Genomic DNA, 22,936 nt, shown 5'->3' with positions numbered 1-22,936 from the left:
AGCACATCAATGTAGTTGGGTTTCTATGCCCTTCCTTCGATATAGGATATCCCTGATTGTGCATATTTAACGAAAATAATTACACATGGTAAGCTCAATGTATGACTTTGTCGTAATGTTTTTCATTGAAGGTTCAACAAGCTAAAAACTGGCCGGTTCTTACGAAAGGAAGAACAATGTAAGATGGAAAATTAAATTATGATTCAGAAACCACAAACATCGTTAATATACACCATCTTTTCCATGGCTAATTAATATAACACGTCTAACAAGCTGTAACATCTACGCACTAGTGAAACAAAAGCTAATTATTAATATAGCATTCCAACATGCATGACACATACGTGTTCATCATGACTATGCAAACATGATTAACTGCTGTAGGTATTGCGGTAGTTGTGTACATACAATACACAAGTTGCATGTTCAAAAGACTTGCACGTGTTTTAGAAGCCGCCATCGTCATCGGACCACTGACTCATCTTCAGGAGAGAGATCCGTATCATCCTTGCCTGGCCAGACATCCGTCGACGCCACCACGACCCCCAAGGACTCCACCGCCCTGCGCTCGTCCACCCAGACACGAAGAATCTATAAGATCTGTCGTGCGTAGCACCTACCAACCAGGCATAACTCAACGTAGCACCTGCTGGCCAGGCATGACTTGACAGCTCCACCGAAGCTCCGTGCAAGACGAAGCCGCAACACCTGCTGCCTCTGTCTTCCAGCGGTGCTCCACAAACGATGCTCCCAAGAGAGAAACAACACCGTAGTACCGCCATCATCCGATCTAGAAGACCAGATCCTAGGTTTTCACCCGAAGCAGCACGAGTGGGCCGACAACAGTTACTTGATGATGCCCTCATCAAGGTAACGATGCAAAACGCCGCCATCGCCCTCCAATGGCTCTGTCTTAACCGGAAACTATGTCTCCCCGACTCGTAGAGGGGACTAGATGGCGAATCTCAAGATCCGATCACCTAGCCACAGGCCGACCACCTCACACAGAAGAGATGACCACCACAGTCGGCTGCACCGGTCAAAACAGATCTGACTAGAGGTGCCTCCGATGCGACAACTAGGACGTCCATGCCGCCGACGCCGATCCAAAGGCAGAAGGTGCACCACTGCTGCGCCGCCGCCGCCCGAACAGGGCTGGCCGACGCGCCCGCAGGCCACACTGCCTCCGACGCCGCGGCGATACCGCCATCCTGTCGTGCCGATCGAATCGGGCATGCCTCCACACGAATCGAAGCCCTGCACAACCCCAGATCCATGGGAGAGAGGCGATGTCCTCCGCCACCGCCATCGGCCCTCGGGCTTAGACCGGCGGTGTCCCTCGACGGCGGCGGAGGGAGGGGAGGAGGCTGGGACGCGCCCCGGCGGCTAGATTTAGGGCGCCGCCTGAGTCGCCCGACGTGGGGACGACGTGGGGGCTGGTGGATGATAACGAGAGAAAAGTTCTTTTCCCAAGAAAATCTGGCCCAAAGTCAATGGTTACATCCACCTCTAGGGGTGCCAGCACTATAGATTATGGAGGTCTTGAGGATGCTACGTCCTGGCTGGTCGTTTTTCTTATTGTTGGACAGCTAATGTACTTACCTACCACCTAACTGCCAGCTCCCTAAAACAGAATATAGTGCAGTTATTAAAATTTGCATTGCACATGCCTCACCTTCCATGACCATTAGTAGTCTGGTTTCTATGTTCTTCCTTCTTCAATATATTGGAAGCATACTTCTGTGTATAATCTAGAAAAATGATTATGCGTGGCACACTCAAGGTATGACGTTGTTGTTTATGAGTAATGTTTTTAATAAACTCAAAACTAGCTGGTGCTTACGAAATGAAAGACAAAATAAGCTGCATTGCACATGCGTCGACTTCAATGACAGCTGTAGCAGGGTGGATAAGGAGAGTAGGGTGTGGTATTGTGAATATTGCTTTGTGTGGAGTGGGAGGCCTTGTTGGTGGTGCTGGATAGGTAGACTTTGTGTGTGTATAAGTCTTTAAATTTGTTTGTGTTGGACGATGTTGAGTGCATTGCATTTGTGTTGTGTTGAGAACGTCAATGTAGCGGGTTTCTATGCCCTTCCTTCGATATATGATATGCTTGGTTGTGCATATTTCAGGAAAATAATTATACATGGTGAGCTGAAAGTATGACATTGTTGTAATGTTTATCACTGAAGGTTCAACAAGCTAAAAACTGGATGGTGCTTACGAAAGAAAGAACAAAGTAACATGGCAAATTAAATTATCATTCAGAAAGCACAAAGATCGTTAATATACACCATCTTTTCCACGGCTAATCAATATAACACGTCTAACAAGCTGTAACATCTACGCACTAGTGAAACAAAAGTTAATTATTAATATAGCATTCCAACATGCATGGCACAGTCGTGTTCATCATGACTATGCGAACATGGTCAACTACTGTTGGTATTGCGATAGTTGTGTACATACAATACACAAGTTGCATGTTCAAAAGACCTGCTTGACCTCGACCGAAACCCAAGCAGAAATTAGTTTTGCCGGAAAACACAAAGAAAATAGTAATTTGAAACCCAAACAAATTAATGCAGCTGGAGTCACAATCTCCACGTTAGTTCGAGTCTGGTTTTGGTCACAATCTCCAGTTAAAGATGTCTTGGGTTTCAGTGTTCATCTCTAGTTTCCATTTGCCCTTGTCCACTCAAGCTCATCCGGATATTTTACAACTGGAGTTGTTGGCCGATTTCTCCTTCAGCCATGATGTATGTCATTCTTGGAGGTGGCCCTTATCCTCTAGTGCAAAAGCGGCTGCGACATTGGCCGAAGCGGAAGTGCCAGCCGACAACGCCATTGACCGCGCTCCATGCGGGAGGAGGAGGCCAGGTTGAAACTTCCCTCCCGCGCGAGCGGTTTCAGATGGAGGCCGCTCCATATCGACGCCCCCAGCCTCCAAATATGGAGACTTGCGGGTTTGATTTGGAGCATGCTTCATAAATAATGTAGGCTGAGGGACGTATGGCAACTCTGCTTGAGTGATCTTTTCGGAGGCAATCTTTGTACAGGCGGTTGTTACGCCGCTCGGCCTGATATGACGACTCTACTAGAGTTGCTATTACATGATACACATACTTCTCTGTATTCTAGAAAAATAATGATTGAGCAAGCTCAAAAGATGACATTGTTGTTTACAGTAATGTTCATCATTGAAGATTCAACAAACTCAAAACTGGCTGGTGCTTACGATATAAAAGACAAAATTATGTGGGTCAAAATTTGAAAGACCCAACCGCACCTCACCACTTTCCTTCCCTTCTCGATTCCGGCAGTTGGGCTTCCACTGATGGGAAAATATAAGGCAGCCGTGATTGTTGTATGCTGTCGCCAGCTAGACAGTAGACACAAAGGAACTACTCACTCTATCTCAGTTTATAAGTCTTGCACGTCTATCTAGGTCGTTAATTTAACTTATATAATATAAATTGTTTAACATAAAATTATATAATTAGAAAATAGAATATCTACAGTTTCTAATGATATATTTTTTGTAATGTATGCCTCTTATTAAGTTGGTCAAATTAAAGACCTAGATACACGTGCAAGACTTGTAAACTGATATGGAGGGAGTATCGTATTTCCGTCATGAATATGATTGAAATGGGTTGTTGCCCAATTCAATGGAAAAAGCTAGGCACCAAGGAGAGGTAGCCAGCGGACAGCGGGCGACCGAGCCCACGTTCATGCCAGGCAGAAAACTCCATATACTTATAGCTAGACACACCATCCACAAAGAGCTGATCATTGCAGCAAAAGTCTTCCCTCATGAGTTCACAATTTGTGCTAGATCTAGATGTAGACTGGGATCAATTTAAACATACAGTAATTAAGAGGTACAGCTAAAGACGCGGAAGTGATCATTAAGTAATGTGCAACTAGCTGGCACTTAATGAATATTTGTTGTTGCACTAATTAACCCGATATTTTCTGGCGGATGATAACGAGAGACACGTTCTTTTCTCAAGAAAATCTGGTCAAAAGTCAATGGATAGATCCACCTCTATCAAGTGGTGCCAGTACTATAGACTATGGAGTTCTTGAGGACTTGCTACGTCCTGCTTGGTCGTTTTCTTATTGTTGGACAGATAATGTATTTACCTACCACATAACTGCCAGTTCCCTAAAACAGAATATAGTGCCGTTATTAAAATTTGCATTGCACATGCCTCGCCTTCCATGACCAGTAGTAGTCGGGTTCCTATATTCTTCCCTTTTCAATATATTGTATGCATACTTCTGCGTATATATTCTAGAAAAAATGATTATGCGCGACACGCTGTAGGTATGACGTTGTTGTTTACGAGTAATGTTTTTAATAAAATCAAAACTCGCTGGTGCTTACGACATGAAAGACAAACTAAGCTGCATTGCACATGCGCCGACTTCCATGACAGCTGTAGCGGGGTGGATCAGGAGAGTAGGTTGTGGTATCGAGAATATTTCTTCGTGTGGAGTGGGAGGCCTTGTTCATGGTGTTGGATAGGTGGACTTTGGGTGTGTATAGGTCTTTCATTTCTTTTTATGTTGGACAGTTGATATGTTGAGTGCACTACCTTGATGTAGTGTTGAGCTGTGTGATTGTGCATATTTCAGGAAAGATGATTACATATGGCAAGCCCAAAGTATGGCGTTGTTGTAATGTTTATCATTGAAGGTTCAAGAAGCTAAAAACTGGCTGGTGCTTACTAAGTGAAGAACAAAGTAACATGGCAAAGTAAATCATCACTTAGAAACCACAAACATCATTAGTATACATCATCTTTTCCACGGATAATTAATATAACACATCTAACAAGCTGTACCATCTACATACTACCGAAATAAGAGTTAATAATTAATACAGTATCCCAACAAGGATGACACAGACGTGTTGGTCATTACTATGAAAACATGATCAACTGCTGTAGGTATTACGGTAGTTGTGTACATACAATACACAAGTTGCATTTTCAAAAGACTTGCACCCCTGCTTCACCTCGACTGAAACCCAAGCAAAAATTATTTTTGCTGGATAAACCCAAAGACAATAATAATTCGAAACCCACACATATTAATGCAGCTGGAGTCACAATCTCCACGTTAGTTCAAGTCTGGTTTTTGTCAGAATCTCCATGTTAAAGATGTCTTTGGATTCAGTGTGTCCCATCTCTAGTTTCCATTTGCCTTTATATATATCCATCAAGCTCATCAGGATTTTTTGACAACTGATGTTGTTTTTGTTGTTGTTGTCCGATTTCTCCTTAAACCCTGATGGATGTCATTCTTCGAGGTGCCCCTTATCATCTAGTGCAAAAGTGGCTGCAGCATTGGCCGAAGCGGAGGTACCAGCCGTACGGACACGCCATTGACCGGGCTCCGCAAGGGAGGAAGAGGCCAGATTGAAACCTCCCTCCCGCGTGAGAGGTTGGGGATGGAAGCCACCCCATATCGACGCCCCAGCCTGCAAATATGGACGCTCACGGGCTTCATTTGGAACATGTCACGTAAATTATGTAGGCCAAGGGGCATATGGCGACTGCTAGAGTGGCCTTTTCAGAGGCAATCATTGTATCGACGATTATTATGCCGATCAGGCTGATATGGAGACTCTACTAGAGTTTCTGTTACACGATACACATACTTGTGCATATTCTAGAAAAATAATGATTGAGCAAGCTCAAATCATGTCATTTTTATTTACGAGTAATGTTATCATTGAAGGTTCAACAAACTCAAAACTTGCTGGTGCTTACAAAATAAAAGACAAAATAATGCGGGTCAAATTTTGAAGCACACGAACCGCACCTCACCACTTCGCTTCCCATCTCGATTCCGCCAGTTGGGCTACCACTGATGGAAAAATATAAGGCACCGGTGATTGTTGCATGCTGTCGCCAGCTAGACAGTAGACACCAAGGAACTGTCGTATTTCCGTCATGAATATAATTGAAATGGGTTGTTGCCCGGTTCAAAGAAAAAAACTGGGCACCAAGGAGAGGTAGTCAGCAGATAGCAGGCGACCGAGCCCACGTTCATGCCAGGCAGAAAACTCCATATACGTATATCTAGACACATCCACAAAGAGCCGATCATTGCAGCAAAAGTCTTCCCTCATCAGTTGACAATTTGTGCTGGATCTAGATCTAGATCGGGATTAATTCACACATAGGATAATTAGAGGTACAGCTAAAGACGCGAAAGCGATCATAAGTTTAATGTGCAACTAGCTGGCACTTAATGAATTAATTTCCAGCTGTTAGTCACGAAGTAGTACTAGTATAGTGATTAAAAGCCATCGTGCTGGCAGGAGATCATTGGTTCAGTACTGCGCTCCAGAGTGATTATACATCTGGATCAAGTCCCACATCGGCCAAGGCCAACTGAGGCTCTCCATCGCAAGCGCTTGCACTCCGGCCGTCTCTTACAGGTTAGCGTTTCTTCTTCCTGCTTCTACGATATTATTCCAGTATCTGTTTTTACCCCTTCTGAACTTCTGTGGATTGTTTTCGATAAAGGCCACTTTGTATTGACTCATAGTTTCTTCAATATATACTATGAACACACACCCCTCTGTGGATAGTTAGTTGATCGATGATGTAGCTAGAGTTCTACCAATATTTTCTTGCGAATTTGTACTTTTGGCTTACTGTTGCTTCCGACCCCAGCTTTGCTCAGCTCTGCAACTCCGAGTTTATATATCCAGCTATATGCTGTGTGTGTTAGTTACTTCTTCTACACACACATGACCACTTAAAAAAGAGTCTCGATCTTGAAGTGATGGAGTTCTCGAACTTGCGTGTGTACTAACCTTAAGTAGTGGAGTATATATGTAGTAATGTTCTTCTTTTTTCGGAGTTGGTCAAACTATATCCAAATTGAATATCAAGAACTCATAATCCTCCTGAGCTCCTCCTATATGTGTAAACCATTCAAGGCCAACTGTTGGTCAAAGGCATATCCGCATGAAACAAAGTGCAGCATGTATTTTGTATAGGTGGCAGTATGTCGCTAGTGAGTTGAACTGCTTGTTTTTCCATTGTGGTTACTTCACAATTAATCACCTCACGATCATCGTAAGTTTTAGAACTTCTGCCAAATATGGTTGCATATATACTGAACATTTTTCTTTGGAATAAATCTTAAAGCATCTTTTTTGCGTTTATTTTTATGCAGGGTTTCAGCACATCACTGGACATCGATCTCACTAGATGTTCTAGTTTGTACTTCACAGTACACCTATAGGGTTGCAGCTGGTTAAGTCTCACCAGTAGGTACGACCTTAATTTTATTGAACACTCGTAAGTTAATTTGTATTCACTTCTACCCTACTCCCTGTTTTGGTTATAATAACATATTGTATTATGGAAAAGAGGGGGTAGTAAATTAATCAACTTATGTGAATCTGAATTGTTAAGATGTCTGGCATTTGATCTTTTTTTTACTCGCCATGGCTTCTTCCCCCACTTGACTTTACATTTCCGCCCCGTAAAAGGATGATGATTGGGACAGTCTTTCTTAAATGCTGTAAAAGCACACTTTAGAGCACTTAAGCAACAAATAAGGTTGTATCAGTATAGAATGGTATAATGGGTGTTTGGTTGCTAGCCTAACATCCATTCATGCTCTAGGAGCCAAATCCGAGCTGTTTGGTTGCTTGAACCACAGTGAGAAACGTGGTTGCATGTTCCGCAAAGCAGTCCTTAGCCTGGCCCGGGAGGAAAGCTCAAATCGGCGGGTTCCTTCGATGCATGCCCTAGCAAGCGTAGAGGTCTCTATTAGCTCAATGCGAGGAGAGAGAATAATGCGAGAAACCATACGTGCTTTATCAGGCCAGGTTCCAGGAAGCCAAAAAATGGTGCTAGCAACTAAACACGCCCTATGCATTCCCCTAAACTTTAACTCGTGAAATAGCCCCCTAAAACTTCACTTCTCACTTCATGCATGTGAATGTGCCACGCTCTATGATTCATGACCTGTGTGAGTGTTTTCGTGTGACGTTAGAGGGGTAAGAAAGAACCCCTGCTGTCCCCCAAGTCGCTGGAGGCTCGTTGGCGAAGCCATGCTCGCTCCGCAGAAGGTGGCGGCGGGGAAGTCCGGTTAATAATCGGTGTGGCGCAGTGGGTGCTAGGTCACCCATGTGATTACTTGATCGTCGGACGGTGCAGCGTAGCGAGCTATGTTCTTGTTCTAGTGGTGCGGTGCGGTGGTCTAACATAGGAATCCCCTCGGCCGCTCTCTCCCTCACGCATCTATGTCTCGTGCTAGCAGGATCTTTGATCCCCAACATCTCAACCTCCGCCTCCATCCAACACACGACCCTGATTTTGTGAGCTCTCTGCTTGACGCTGGCATCGGAGATTCAGTGGGGGGGGGGGTGCTTTGGTGTTGGACGGACTCGGGCCGAGTTCCCCTAGAGTCGGCCATGTCAGGTGGCCTACGAGCCATAGGCATGGGAAGAGTGTCCTTTTGTCTCACACAGTTATACAGAGTTCTCCTTGACAAGGTGGGGTGGCAGGCACGCCAAATCCAACTAGGGGGGTTGGGGGCCGAGGAAGCGCCTTATTCTGGCAAGGGTAGGCACAACCTTGTTGTGTGATAGAGATTCTTGGGGAGGAGGAAGGAGGCACCTTCCACCGCGGGTGGATAAAGTATGGTACGGCATGGATATATCCCGACGACAGGTGGTGGGGTGAGGCAAGACGGGCTCGAACTAGGTGTACATGTGGGGGTGATCTTGGATGTTGGGGCGACTATAGTGGTGGCAGTCCTCTCCTTGGTTGTGAGGATGGAGAGAGGTGAGGTAGTGGGTAGCCCCAGTGTTGACATTGATTCGGCGGTGGCGGCTCCCTGTTTCTGACCTGGGGCCCTTGTTAGTGGCAACGATCCTTCCCTCGGGTTGGTAAAGTGACCTTTGTACCTCGTTGATGCATGGGTGAGAATCCGAGCAAAAGATTTGCACTTAGGCAGTGCCTATGGGTGTTACAGCACTCAAGAGGACGCCATTGTGGTTACTCTCCTCATTCTAGATATCCTGGTGAAAACTCTAGGCTGTCATTTGCTCTACTTGAGTTCCCAAGTGCAAGAGTTTGTAGCTACCAACAAGATTATTCCTTCTGTTAGAAACCAAGATATCAATCCATGAAGGTAACATTGTTCTCCAATAGGGTCAAATTTTGGCAAAACAAGTGAAATTTCACTTGTGTCCCAAACAATGCTAATAAGGATGTCAACCTTCTTAGTCTTGCTCTTTTTTGCTTGTCGGGCTACCCCACTATGGGATAGGGATAACCTGTTTTTGGATGGCTACCGCCTATTTGGTTCATGGGCGAGTAGGATGAACCCAGCCAGATACTTTGAATATTCCTTCAAAATCGGGCTCCACACGGCCGCGAGAAAGTCAGGGATCTGGGCATCCCTCGCGAGCGTGCCGCGAAACATTTTTCTTCCACAATAGAGGGGAGTGCGCGGCGGCCTGGCTTTCTCCTTCCTTGTCATTCCCTCTCTCCCCCCTTTCTTCTCTCTCATGCACGAGCTTGACAACTGAGGTCATGGCGGCGACAGGCATACATGTGTGCCGCACACGGCCGGCAGTGACCTGTGGATGGAGGCAACTCCCTCCCGCTGGTGCTGCTGGCTTTTGCTCTCCTCGCGAAAAGATGGGGAGGGGACGCAAGACCGCGCTGCTGGTTGGGGCTGGATGCGCACTCGATGTTGCTGGCTTGTGCTCTGCTCCGGTGGGTTATATTGTGTGTGCTCTGCTCAGGTGGTTGTGATGTGCATGCGTCTTGTGGTAATTTTATCTCTTGATTTTGTAAGTCAAGTGTAGATAAATTACTTGGCAATGGAAACTTGGAACGCCTATAATCAGCTATTAATGCTTATATGTGTATATGTGATGTCTGTTCTCTATACCTCAACAGATGAAGGAGTCCCGGCTTAAAACAATAGTGAACTAAACAATATTTTTTTCTATTTTTGGAATAGAATATAACTGAAAATGTAAGTGCTTATAAAAGTTGTTAGAAGAAAGGGGGCACCGTAGAACTTGTGCAATACTTTCCGCTAATGTTGGCAAGGTGTGCATGGGTACACATATTGTTTAGTTGAAACTAATCACTAGACAGGTGGCAGGGGCAAAATTTGATGCAATAATTAACTCTCTCTCTCTCTTCCACTCTCTCTGTGGTGGCAATGGCAAAATTTGATGCAATAATGAACTGTGATATAATTAACTCTCTCTCTCTCTCTCTCTCTCTCCTGGGACACCATTTAACAATACGATGGTCTATCCAGTAGTGAGAATGTTGTTGATTCCGGAGCAGAATCAATCCGGGAAGCCTCAACACTTCATTATGGTTATCATTTTGATGACATTTTAGGATGACAACTTGCTACGCCCCGTGGCTTTCGGGCTTCATTTGAATTTTTGGAATCATGTCCTTTGGTTGCACAAGGCCTAGATATAAACTAGAGACCATAGGTAGGAATTTTCAACCAATTTTCGGCCATACATGAGCACTATCCCATTTTCCCGATACCCAAAAATAAGGCTAAAAAGCACGGTTAATTATGTGGCATACCTCTCATGTTCCGAACTAATTAAACATGTAACATGTCGTGTCTCTTTCTCTATGGCCGCATGCAACATTTGCATCAATAACACTATGATAGGAGGTAATATCTAATCAATTATTCTCAGGAAGAGATAGTCACATTATATATGGACGCAAATTGGATTTTTGACGGTGACCTTGTATTTAGAATTGGAGGAAGTACTAATCTTCTTTTTCTGGAGTTGAACCATATCTAGATTCAATATGAAAAACTCATCCTCCCGAGCTACGTTTGTAGAACATTCACGACCTATTGTTGGTTGGAGGCATAAATTGATCGCCAAGTTCACTAAGTTTTGTACTAAATATGGATACATATACCGAAGATTTTGTCAATTAGATATAAAACTTAATGCATATTTTTGTGCATTTTTTCAGGATTTGAGGCTTTGAGCAAATCACTGGACACTGATCTCACTAGATGTTCTAGCTTGGTTTTTGCCGAACACCTAAAGGGATGCAGCTAGTTAAGTAACATCAGTAGGTACGCCTTTGATTTCTTGTTGAATACTCGCAAGTTTAGTTTCCTGGTAAATTAATCAACTTATGTCAACCTGAACTTTTAGATGCCCGACATTCCTTTTTTCACTCATGTGCTATATCGTTTCTCTCCACATGACCTATATATTTATTTCCTTGAATGAATGATGATAGGAATAGTCTTTATTAAACGCTGTAATACAATGTTGTTGGATAAGTTTCAGCGGAAAAGCACAATTTTGGGTACTAAAGAAAACAAATAAGATTGTATTTGAGGATATATTGGTATAATGGGCTTCTCTATGCTTTCGCACAAAGTTTATCTCCTCAAATAACACCCTAAAACTTAACTTATGCATTCAGCCCATGTGGATAGTGGGGACATGGCTAGGTAGCACTAAGGACAGCAGAAATCGGTTGTCGTTTGGCCGTAGGCTTTTGGAAGCATGATGAGATCAGCTGGCAGGGTTGGGAGTGGGCGAGGCGGTTGAGATCATCAGGTGGGAGGGAGATGAGGATGTTTTCGATGAAGAGGTCGGTGAGCAGCAGTGTGCCGACTGGGTTTTGGCGGACTCATGTCAGCGATGGACAATGGGTGGGGGTTGTAGGGTTGCAGTTGGTGATTAGGAGTGAGCCAAGGAGTGAGGGTCAAATTATGGCTACCTTTGCTTGATCCATCGACGAGGGGGAACGAAGGAGGCTGGGGGTTTTAGTGAGGGAGTCATGCAGGGAGGAGAGAGGGTGCTGGCTATGGTCGGAGCTAAGCGGTGTTTACTCACGTGCCTCCGCGACAACCACAGTCAGGAGAGATTACCCCATGATCTCACGAGAGAGACAAGCGGCGGGGGCGGGGGCGGGGGGGGGGGGGGAGGGGGGGTACCTTTGGTGTATAGGATTTTGTAGGAACTCTAAAGGATATGGATTTTACAAGACAGAATAATCTTTGGATCCCTTTGGTCTCTAGGAATGGATTCCTATTCCTGTACATGATAGGAATCAATTCTTCACATTTCAAAGAAAAAAAAGGATAGCCTAGACTCAATGGAAAATTTCATATCCTATGAATCAAATGACATCTCTTTCCCCATGGAAATGAGATATATGTCATCTCATTTTCTATGGTTTTCCTACTCCCATGACATTTCTATCTTATAAACCAAAGGAGGCCTAAAGGAGAAAGCAAACTGTTTTCTCCAAGTTTGTGGTGGCATTTTCATATAATTCTTCTGAACTCCGTCTTCCTTGTTTCCGAAGCTTCTCTCAATCTTCAAATCTTTGCATTACGCGATGTCAGTCAACATTTTGACTCAGAAGAGTTAGGGCGTGTAGCAAGGCTCCACCCATGGAGTCGGCAGTTCTAGGAGCTGGAGCGCTACCAAAGGCACCCTAACGCTCTTTTTACAAATTTCTTGTTTGCAATGGATTTTTCTATGCAAAACAAACAACCTATAATTTTCTATATTCTACAACCATATTGTTGCATTACTCAAAAATACAATTAAACTTCGAATAAATAACTAGATTGTCAACGTATCAGTGTGTGCCGTTGTAGTCCTTTTGGAACAAGGTCAATTATCTATTTGGCATGTTCTACATATCCAAACTCTTGTTAAGAAAGACAGTATGTAGGACATGTCAAAGTCTTGTTAGAAATGTTGACGAAGGTCTTCCCCTGGACAAACGTCACCCAAAATTCTGACATAAATCTAGAAAAATACGAGCACATGTGGCAAGTCTAAAACTTAAACTTGGATGGGTTGGTTCCATCAAAAGAAACCCAACCATCCGAGCTACCCTCAGTTCATTAGATATACCATGTTCTATTCCTACATATCACAAATAGATTTGTAAATAAACTATTTCGAGATATCCCAATTACGTTAGAATCTTCCTTTTTTATAGCCCTTATTCGTGTGGTCGCGCTACAACTATCGGTGGAACTTGTGCGTTCCAACTGTGGGTAGTATAGGGGTCAGGTTCTGCTCACGGGGCTACATACCAAACAAAACAGGGAATGGCGCATGGGAGCTTTTATATCTAAACCTACCTTTCTGCATAGTGCTATCGCCAGAACTGTCTTCCACTTCCAAACCCAATTTTTCAAATACACACTCACTTGTACCAAAACAGAAACTCGCAAGGACATGCAGGTGCTGGGGCATGCACCTGCCCAGCTGTGCCCGGCTGCCTAATTATCTCATGATCCACTAAGTTGTTGAATTCCACATGAGGCCACGCCAAATTTTAAGTTTTTGTTTCTGAAATTTGCGATTCTGTCGTTCGCTCGTACCAAGTTTCACGATGTTGTCATTCTCTTGTACCAAGTTTCAACAATTGGAACTTACTGAATTTTTAGAATTCACCAAAGCGAATTCAAATGTGTCTTATTTGAATGCTGACATCACAAGAAACAAGAATATGCAAATGGAACTTAATTTGGACTTTTGATTCAAAAGAGATAAAAGATTCAAAATCGAAAGTCGAAAGAGAAATAGGGTGCATACCCTCGCCCCTGCATGCACAAATCTCCTCCAACATGCAGATAGGCTATTCTGGCAATATGTAGAACCTTCCATCATGTGAGTGGCTGGAAGGGACGTTTGCCAACCCAACCAATGGTAGATGTCATATGTCAGTTAGATACCTTTTCATGCGGGTTTAGCTGTCAATGGGAACCGGGGGAGGCATTCCCAACCTTAGCACTGGATGTAGGGCTGGTTTGGAAAACATTCCCATTCCAACGCATTTTAGAGCTGAGTGAGGCATACACAGAGACTTTTAACCTCCCCCCCCCCCCCCCTCGCTCGTACACCGACGAGCACCGTCTTAGTATGGGTTGTGTCCTTTGCTATAGTGATACCCTTGTCTATTGCCCCTAATTTGCTTGTTGTTGGGCGTTTGGTGGTGCGTGAATGCTCAAGAAATATGTGCCGATGACAGTCGGCCGACAACGGCGCCGCCTACAACGCGGCATCCCAGCCTTGTGGTGTTGTTCTACGCTCTCTGTTGGGTCTATGGATGTTGAGTGTTATGTGCCTTGTCAGGGGTTGCTATATGCTGGAGGCAGCAACGGCGGTTCCATTTCCCTTTTAGGAGACGTTGTCATGTAGTTTTAGTCCATCCAACCCCTTGTCAAGGTGCTAGATCCATGGTTGCTTCTCTTCCTGCCAATCTCATGCAACTCTTGTATAGCTCCTTCAAAGCCTCCCTGCTGCCGCAGCTTGGTGAATCTTGTTGTCATCAACTCACAATTATGTGCACCCTTGATTTACGCTCCCATCTAGGAAATGATCCCATATCTTATGGAGAGGCTTTCGCCAGTGGCACTCTACAAGGTCATGTCACTCCTCCATCGCTCATTCTCCTCATCTCCCATGGGCTATGACCGCACTTACGGTGGAGAATTTGCATATTCATCTCGTGCATGAATGACCGAGACAGTGATGGTGTAGCTACTTGTTGATGATAGTTCGCGATGCTCATGCATGTGGTTTTGATGTTGCCTCAACCGGAGCCCGCTTAGTTTGGATACAAACTATTGAATGAGACACTATATGTTGACAATTTTCTTAAATATATATATTACATGAGACAACGCATGCCTAAATGGTCGCTGCCACCATAAAGGAGGAAAAATAAAATCTGAAGCCGAGCGGGTGGATGGGCTCGCCAGAAAACTGAATAGCTTTTATGATAAAGGGTGACTTTTATTTGGACACACACAATCAGAAGGAATGCGCACCCATAAAAATAGGCTACCTAATAGCAAATTCATATAAAATGAAAGCTATTTATAGGCGAGGAATAAAACAATAAATTCAAGGCGGACAGATCTGCGATTGGCAAACTACAACAATGACCATATTCGCACTGGTCATCTCATAACGCCACTTGATCGACGAGGTTCTTCAACAGAAAGCTTCATGAAAGGAGTGACGCTCAAGTGCCATCCTCGCCGGATCCAACCACTCAAGGCCTGAATCTAGGTTTCCACCCTAAAGAATTAGTCCAAACATATATGATTAATGCTTCAACAAGGTAAGAACACAAAAATATTGCCATTGTCAGGTATAACTCACTGGGTCATACCTAGGCAACCTGGAACTCGAGACCGGGTGCTCGTAGCAACATTATAGAATTCACCCATGTGTTACCGCCAGCACTTTCCCGCGATCCCAGTAGCTAAAGACAATGTGTGATTGCGGCCACTTCACAACCACTCCTCTATGTCAAGTCGTCATCCGTAGTTTACATCGCATCGTTGAAGTCAACCACCGGTCTGGAGAAAGGAACCCTCACGAAGAGCTTTCGGTGGCCACTCGTCGGATAGAGTCTGGCATGTGCCCATCGACCCAGCGGTTAGCATGGTCGAAACTGGAGAATGAAAGGCAGATCAACATCACCAATGCGGATGTGTGGCGTGCCGCTTTCGCCTGATCAGGAGAACACACCCGCCAGATCGGCATTGCGCCTCCCATCCAGAAGCCAAAATGGGGACGTGGCGTCGCTCAGACACGGGCCACCTCTAACCAAGTTGGATCCCCGAGCTAGCCAATGCCCAGACATCATCCACTACCACCACGCGCAGGATGACCTGGCCGAGGGCCGCCACCATCGCCAAATCACCGGCCAAGACTCTGTGCGAGTCGCACCACCCACACCTCCACGACGACCCTAATGTGCCGCCGAGTCCATCCACAGGCATCATGCCCCGTTCCACCGCGCCTTTGTATCCAGATTTGGTCGAGCCCCCGCGTGCCTAGGCGCCCCGCGGCACGCACGAACATGGAGAGGGAGGAGAAACCCCTGCTATCCCCATCAGCTGCATCAGCCTAGCCCATCGGCGATGAAGGGGAGGGAGGGGAGGCCGGCTACGCCAGAGGCTCCACCCGTGTTCACCCACGGGTACGGGACGCGGGGGTGAGACGGTTCGGTTTTATAGCTAATGCCTGCAAAATGTACTCAGCCTGTTTTACTAATTTGTTTTACCAATATTCCAGCACACACATATTTTATCTACTTACTATTTTTTTCTTGGCAAAATTAATGGTTGTACATATGTACTACTACCGTGCACCTCCATCTTCTATCCGTTCTAATCTGCTATTTTTTCGAAAAGGGGCGCTTTATTACTTAAAAGGTTTAAGCATTACACCTGGCCTCTGCATAACTAAGATGCACACAGCCAACAAAGTCCTCAGGGCAAGCCAAAATAAAAGAAGAAGGCGAAATACAAAGATGAATATCTGTATGACACCTAAATAGTAGGAGGCCCAATCCTAAGATCATGCTGCCACCCAAGTTGGGTAAAAGTATCCCTCGCCGCAGCCTCTAATCGTGTACACACCTCCGTAAAGAGGTTTCGATTCTCCACTCGCTATAGAGAGGATCATAAATGAAGCGTCCCGGTACATCCGTAGATAACCTTCATACGGGAAGTACTTTTATCATTAAAAACCTTATCATTTTTACATACCCAAAGCGACCAAATCACAGCAAGCGCTCCCACACTAAGAAGAATTCTAAACTTGTGATCAATCCCATGTAACCAGTTGCCAAATATATTAACAACACTACACGGAGGATACAAGCCAGAAGCTATCTGGATGACTGACCATATAGAACGAGCCAATTTACAATGGAAGAACAAATATTTTATTGTCTTATCATGTAGACAAAATACACATTGTGTACTTCCATGCCAATTCCTCTTAGTAAGGTTATATTTAATAAGAATGACTCCGCGACGAAGATAGCACGCAAAGATTTTATTCTTAAGAGGTATCTTCATCTTCCAGATCTTCTTCTTATTATCAACTGGCACATCTGACTGGATCAGAGCTCTATACATAGACTCCACTGAGAACTGCCCATTCCCATGTAGGTTCCAACGAAAGATATCGGACCCTTGTGACAACTGTACCATGGTTAACCGTTGGAGCAGTATGTTCCACGATTTGAGTCTAGGTCCAATTAAATCCCTTCTGAACGTCACATTTGGCGGAAATGATTCCAAAACATTGGCAATAGTATCGCCCTTGTGACGCACAATATTGTATAGAGCTGGATATTGTTCCCGGAGAGTAGCATTACCTAGCCACTTATCCTCCCAGAATCTAATTTCCGAGCCATCCTTAATTGAGAAAGAACCATAGCGGAAGAAATATTTCTTCGTTGCCATTAGTCCAGCCCAAAAATGAGAGTTCCCAGGCTTCTAGTATACATGGGATACCGCCTTAGAACCCACACATATTTTCTCCTTAGGAGGGTTTGCCATACACCATCTTCCGTCAACAATTTAAACAACCATTTGCCGAGGAGGGCCCTGTTCTTAACCTCAAGGTCATGAATGCCCAACCCGGCTTGGTCCTTGGGACGACAAACCACACTCCATTTAACCAGCCGATATTTTTTTCTCTCGCTATCTCCTTGCCAAAAGAATCTCAATCGGAAGTAATCCAATCTATGTAATACTCCTTTCGGCAATTGGAAGAAGGAAATCATATATAGTACCATATTACTTAGTACTGAATTTATGAGGACCAACCTTCCACCCAGAGATAGCAATTTACCTTTCCAACTACTAAGTCTTTTTTGTAGTCTCTCCTCGATGTGTTTCCATTCAGCATTTGTGATTCTCCGATAATGTATCGGTATCCCCAAATAAGTGACCGTGCTATTACAATCCATACATCATGTAGTATTATTGTACTCGATCCCTGCTTCTTGTATTATGCATTGTATAACTTGTTGGGTGTTGGTGTATTTTCAGGACCAGATGGCGGAGGCTATACTCCTTGCCGTGTCAAAGATTGGGGCAGTCATTTTGAATCAAGCAGTCACGGATGTGGTACAGAAGCTATCGAAGGTTGCAGCTCTAAAGGAATTGCCAACAAAAGTTACAAGAATCAATGTAGAATTGACGACCATGAATAATATAATTCTTGATTTGGGCACAACACATCTCAGTAACAATGTCATCAAGGGTTGGATTGGAAATGTAAGAGATCTGGCTTACCGTGTTGAGGATGTAATTGATAAATACTCATATGAGGCTCTTAAGCTCAAGGACGAAGGCTTCCTGCAACGGTACATCTTCAGAGGTTCTCGCCATATAAAGGTCTTTAGTCAAATTGCTGAGGAAATTGAGAATATAGAGAAGGATATCATGCAGATCAAAGAGTTGCCTAAATATTGGAGGGACACAGTGCAACCCAGAAATAATGATCATGCAAAGATTGATAAGACGCGGTCTGGTAGCTGCTTTCCAGGACTCTTTAGTGATGAGGATCTTGTGGGGATTGATGAAAATAGGAGCAAGCTGACTGAATGGTTGAGCACTGATGATAAAGGAAGCTCGGTGATAACAGTTTCTGGTATGGGAGGCTTGGGGAAAACAACCCTTGTAAAGAATGTGTATGATAGGGAGAAAGTCAACTTCCCTGATGCACATGCTTGGATTGTGGTGTCACAGGCATATGATGTAGTTGATTTGCTGGGGTCATTGCTCACCAAGCTACAGCTCACACAAGGGACACAATCTCCTCTTAGCATGGATGCCAAAGCTAATGTTTATGACTTAACAGAGGCAATAAGGAAGACACTGCAAGATAGGAAGTGTTTAATCGTGCTTGATGATGTGTGGGACAAAGATGCATATACTCAGATGTGCAATGCTTTCCAGGGTCTCCAAGGAAGTCGTGTTGTGATCACAACACGGAAGGAAGATGTTGCCGCTCTTGCTTCACCTAGGCGTCGCCTAGTACTCCAACCATTGGGTAGTGCCGAGTCATTCAAGCTATTTTGCTCAAGGGCTTTCCACAACAGCCCAAACCACGAGTGCCCACCGGAGCTCAAGGCAGTGGCTGTTGATGTTGTTAAGAAGTGTCATGGGCTGCCATTGGCCATTATATCTTCTGGCAGCCTATTGTCTACGAAGCAACCAACAGAGTATGTATGGAATCAGATGTTCGAACAACTTCGGGACGAGTTTAAAGGGGATAACAATGTCCAAGCTATACTTAATCTGAGCTACCATGACTTGCCAGGTGATCTTAGGAACTGCTTCCTGTATTGCAGCTTGTTCCCTGAAGATTATGCAATGTCACGGGAGAGCCTTGTGCGGTTGTGGGTTGCTGAAGGATTCGTGATGAGGAAAGGAAACAACATGCCAGAAGAAGTGGCTGAGGGAAATCTGATGGAACTCATCGGCCGGAATATGTTGGAAGTTGTGGAGTGGGATGAGCTCTTCAGGGTTAGTAAATGTAAGATGCATGACATTGTCCGTGACCTGGCTCTTGCTGTGGCGAAAAAGGAGAGGTTTGGCTCTGCAAATGATTCGGGTGAAATGATTAGCATGGAAAAAGAAGTTCGTCGATTATCGACATCAAGTGGTTGGACCGCAGATCCAAGAGTGGAATTTCCTCGGCTACGTACCATCATGTCTCTTGCAACAGCTTCGTCCTCTACCAACATGCTTTCCTCTGTTTTCTCTGGATCTAGCTACCTTACTGTTCTCGAGCTTCAAGACTCTGCAATAACTGAAGTGCCAGCATCCATCGGGAATCTGTTCAACCTTCGCTACATTGGATTAAGGCGTACCAATGTCCAGTCACTGCCAGACACCATAGAAAAACTCTTGAACCTCGAGACATTGGACATCAAGCAAACAAGAGTAGAAAAGCTCCCACCAGGAATTGTAAAAGTTGAGAAGCTGCGACACCTTTTTGCAGACAGGTTTGCTGATGAGAAGCAGACCGAGTTCCGATACTTTGTCGGGATCGAAGCGCCTCATATGATTTCCAACTTTCAAGAACTGCAAACTCTCGAGACCGTCCATGCCAGCAAAGACATGTCCATGGAGTTGAAGAAAATGAGGAAGTTGCAAACTGTTTGGGTTGATAATATTAATGCATCTAACTGTGATGACCTTTTCAAAACCCTCTCAGATATGCCCCTGCTTTCCAGCTTACTTCTCTCTGCATATGATGAGACCGAGAAACTTTCTTTTCAGTCACTAGTGCCAATTTCCAAGAAGCTCCACAGACTAATCGTTAGAGGTGGTTGGGCTGATGGGACACTCAAGTGCCCAATATTTCAGGGCCATGGGAGGAATCTCAAGTACTTGGCTCTAAGTTGGTGCAATCTTGGGAAAGAAGATCCGCTGCAGTTGTTGGCATCTCATCTGCCAGCTCTAACTTATCTCAGTCTTAACAGGGTGAGTAGTGCAGCAATATTGGTCCTTTCTGCCGGGTCCTTTTCTAAGCTGAAGACACTCGTCTTGAAGTGCATGCCTAATGTCAAGCAACTGGAGATTGAAGAGGGTGCCATTCCACACATTGATGGGATCTACATCGTGTCGCTCTCGGAGCTGAATACGGTCCCTCATGGCATTGAATCCCTTGGAACCCTCAAGAAGCTCTGGATGCTGGGACTGCACAAGGACTTCAAGGCCCAGTGGAATCTGAACCAGATGCACAACAAGATGAAGCATGTTCCAGAGCTCCGTTCCTAGCAAAAAAACAGCAGTCTGCCTCCCTTGGTTATTAAGAAACGTAAGGTTTACTTATGAATTATAAGTGTGCATGCATTTAATTATTTATCAGGGGTCCTACGGTACTGTAATAGTATCAACAACTATTAATTTCTTTGTGATTGTATATTGTCATGCATTGTTGGTTGTTTCTGTAATAATTCCTAAAACACTGGCCTTCCTTGCCATCAGGACTTAAAATGAGAGTGAGTTAGTTTGTTTCATCATATATAATTTTCGCTGCTTGGATTTGCTTGATGTCATAGATAGACCGATTGTCTGGGTAAATTCTTTCATGATATTTGAGGAAACTCTTGGACCTTTTCAATTGCTTCTGCAATCTGCCGCTTTTCTCTCTATGGTTCCACCACCAGGGCGATACTTTTTTGGTACAGTGTGCTATGGGCTTTGTGTGCCATTTTCATTTTGTGAAGTCCCATGATGCTTTGCTCTTATTGTATTTCGTATGGAACAACCCAACAACAATATGACTGCAAACTCTGAAACTTTCTGTTGTTTGTGCTTGTGCATCAGCGTATGACGAATGTGCATACGAGAAGTGTCAAAGGAAGGAATGAGGCCTGAAGAGGCAAAGGCTCACAGTTAAGGGTTACTGGGGAGAAGGTGCTACTGCCGACACTGCTCTTTCAAATGATGATATTTCTGTGCATATGTTAGCTTGTGATTACCCTTTCTCCGTGTTGAGTTTTGAAGTTTGATAAAGGGGAAGAAAATGAATGTTTTGCCAATTTTCGTGAGCGGCACTGATAGAGACACAGGCAGCTTCAGAAGCCATCATTTATGGGTCAAGCTGTGGTGTGGTGTCTCATCTATGAAGATCGTAATTATGTGATGTGTGTGTTTGTGGCAGAAAATCAGAGTCGGACGACAGTTAGCAATTTTATGAGATGCCTATAAAATCAACGTATACGATGTGTGTGTGTGTGTGTGTTGTGTGTGTGTGTGGCAGAAAATCAGCTCACTAGTACAGATTTAAACGTTGGTGTCGAATTCAAGTTTCACTGAAAACTTTTCTTCTGTATATATATATATATATATATATATATATATATATTGTGAAATCAACATCCTTTACTGACATGGGCAAAAAAGAAGCAGACCTAAGCAAGCAGTGGTGTGGTGCTAGTACATCCTGATCTTGTATTGTGAGACCAACGGCTGCTGCTTCCTACCGTTGGGGTGGACCGTGGTGGTGGAGGTGGTTTGGGGAGACCTGCACATGCTTGCCGCCGTCGGGAGCGGACGGCATCATCGTCGGCGGTGGTGGGCGGAGAACCGGCCGTCGAGAGTGTGCGGCCCGCCGTCCTACTTCTAACATGGCCTGCTAGCTCACTCGAAGAAACAAGGCTCGCTAGCCGGAGCCATCACGTTTCCCAGCCCAGGACCAAAGCTTTCCCGGCCGAGCTTCAATTTTACTCAATTCTCCTTACACAGTTTTTCTTACGCTCATGCATGGTGTCAAATAGTCGAGGAAATAAACACCTCGAGGACCCGTCGGCAAACACCGGTCGAACCGCCGTCTCCCTCCACCCGCAGCCGACGTTGGCCACCATGTCCTCGTCACACCAATCGCCTCGCTGATATGCCACCGCCCATTAACATAGGTACTTCCTTTTCTCCCTTTTTTGGAGATTTCTTTAAAAATGTATATTGTAATCTTAAACCTACAACAAGAAGAAGAGAAAATACTCATTTGGTAAAGAAAATATTTACACACATATAAAAATATTTTCTTTTAAATAAGTTTCAATTTTTTTAATAATGCATTAAAAATGTTCATGTATATTAAAATTTTAGTCCAATTTTAAAAGTTCTTGCACCTTTCAAAAAATCAGCCATTAAAAAAATGTTGACATATTTAGAAAGGATGTTCTTGCAATTTTAAGAACTATTAACGTCTTTCAAAACCTGTCCATGTATTTAGAAAAAAGATTCATGTATTTGTCAATAAGTTTTTATATTTCTTTAAACAAAAAATATATAAGAAAATAAAATGGAACAGAAAGAAAATAAGGTCTATATCTCTACCCTTATAAAAAATAGAGTTGGTAATGATGGTGTGCCTGCCATCCTACAATATAGGCCGTCCGATTTCTATCTGACGGATTGGAAGAAAACTATAACAATTTTGCAAAAAGATACACACACCCCTCTTCACATTTGCAAATAAGGTCTTCCCTCGTTCATCTTTTTCTCTCACAAGATAAACTACTCATACAAATGCATCTTGGTGTTCCGTGCGTAGTATCAACATAAAAAA

General features: G+C 44.1%; 1 protein-coding gene across 1 annotated transcript; it reads left to right on the top strand.

Annotated features, from left to right (window-relative positions):
* Positions 1-6,337: 6,337 nt before the first annotated feature.
* On the top strand, positions 6,338-20,884 carry LOC123084140 (disease resistance protein RPM1). The gene is made up of 4 exons (XM_044505901.1): positions 6,338-6,457; positions 7,204-7,301; positions 11,022-11,127; positions 17,896-20,884. The coding sequence occupies exon 4, from the start codon at positions 17,902-17,904 to the stop codon at positions 20,635-20,637; it is 2,736 nt and encodes a 911-aa protein (XP_044361836.1). The 5' UTR covers positions 6,338-6,457; positions 7,204-7,301; positions 11,022-11,127; positions 17,896-17,901; the 3' UTR covers positions 20,638-20,884.
* Positions 20,885-22,936: the final 2,052 nt, after the last annotated feature.

Source organism: Triticum aestivum, chromosome 1B, assembly GCF_018294505.1.
Source record: "Triticum aestivum cultivar Chinese Spring chromosome 1B, IWGSC CS RefSeq v2.1, whole genome shotgun sequence".
Lineage (NCBI taxonomy): Eukaryota > Viridiplantae > Streptophyta > Magnoliopsida > Poales > Poaceae > Triticum > Triticum aestivum.
The sequence above is the reverse complement of the archived record's forward strand: the minus strand, read 5'-3'. Positions and strand labels throughout refer to the sequence as shown.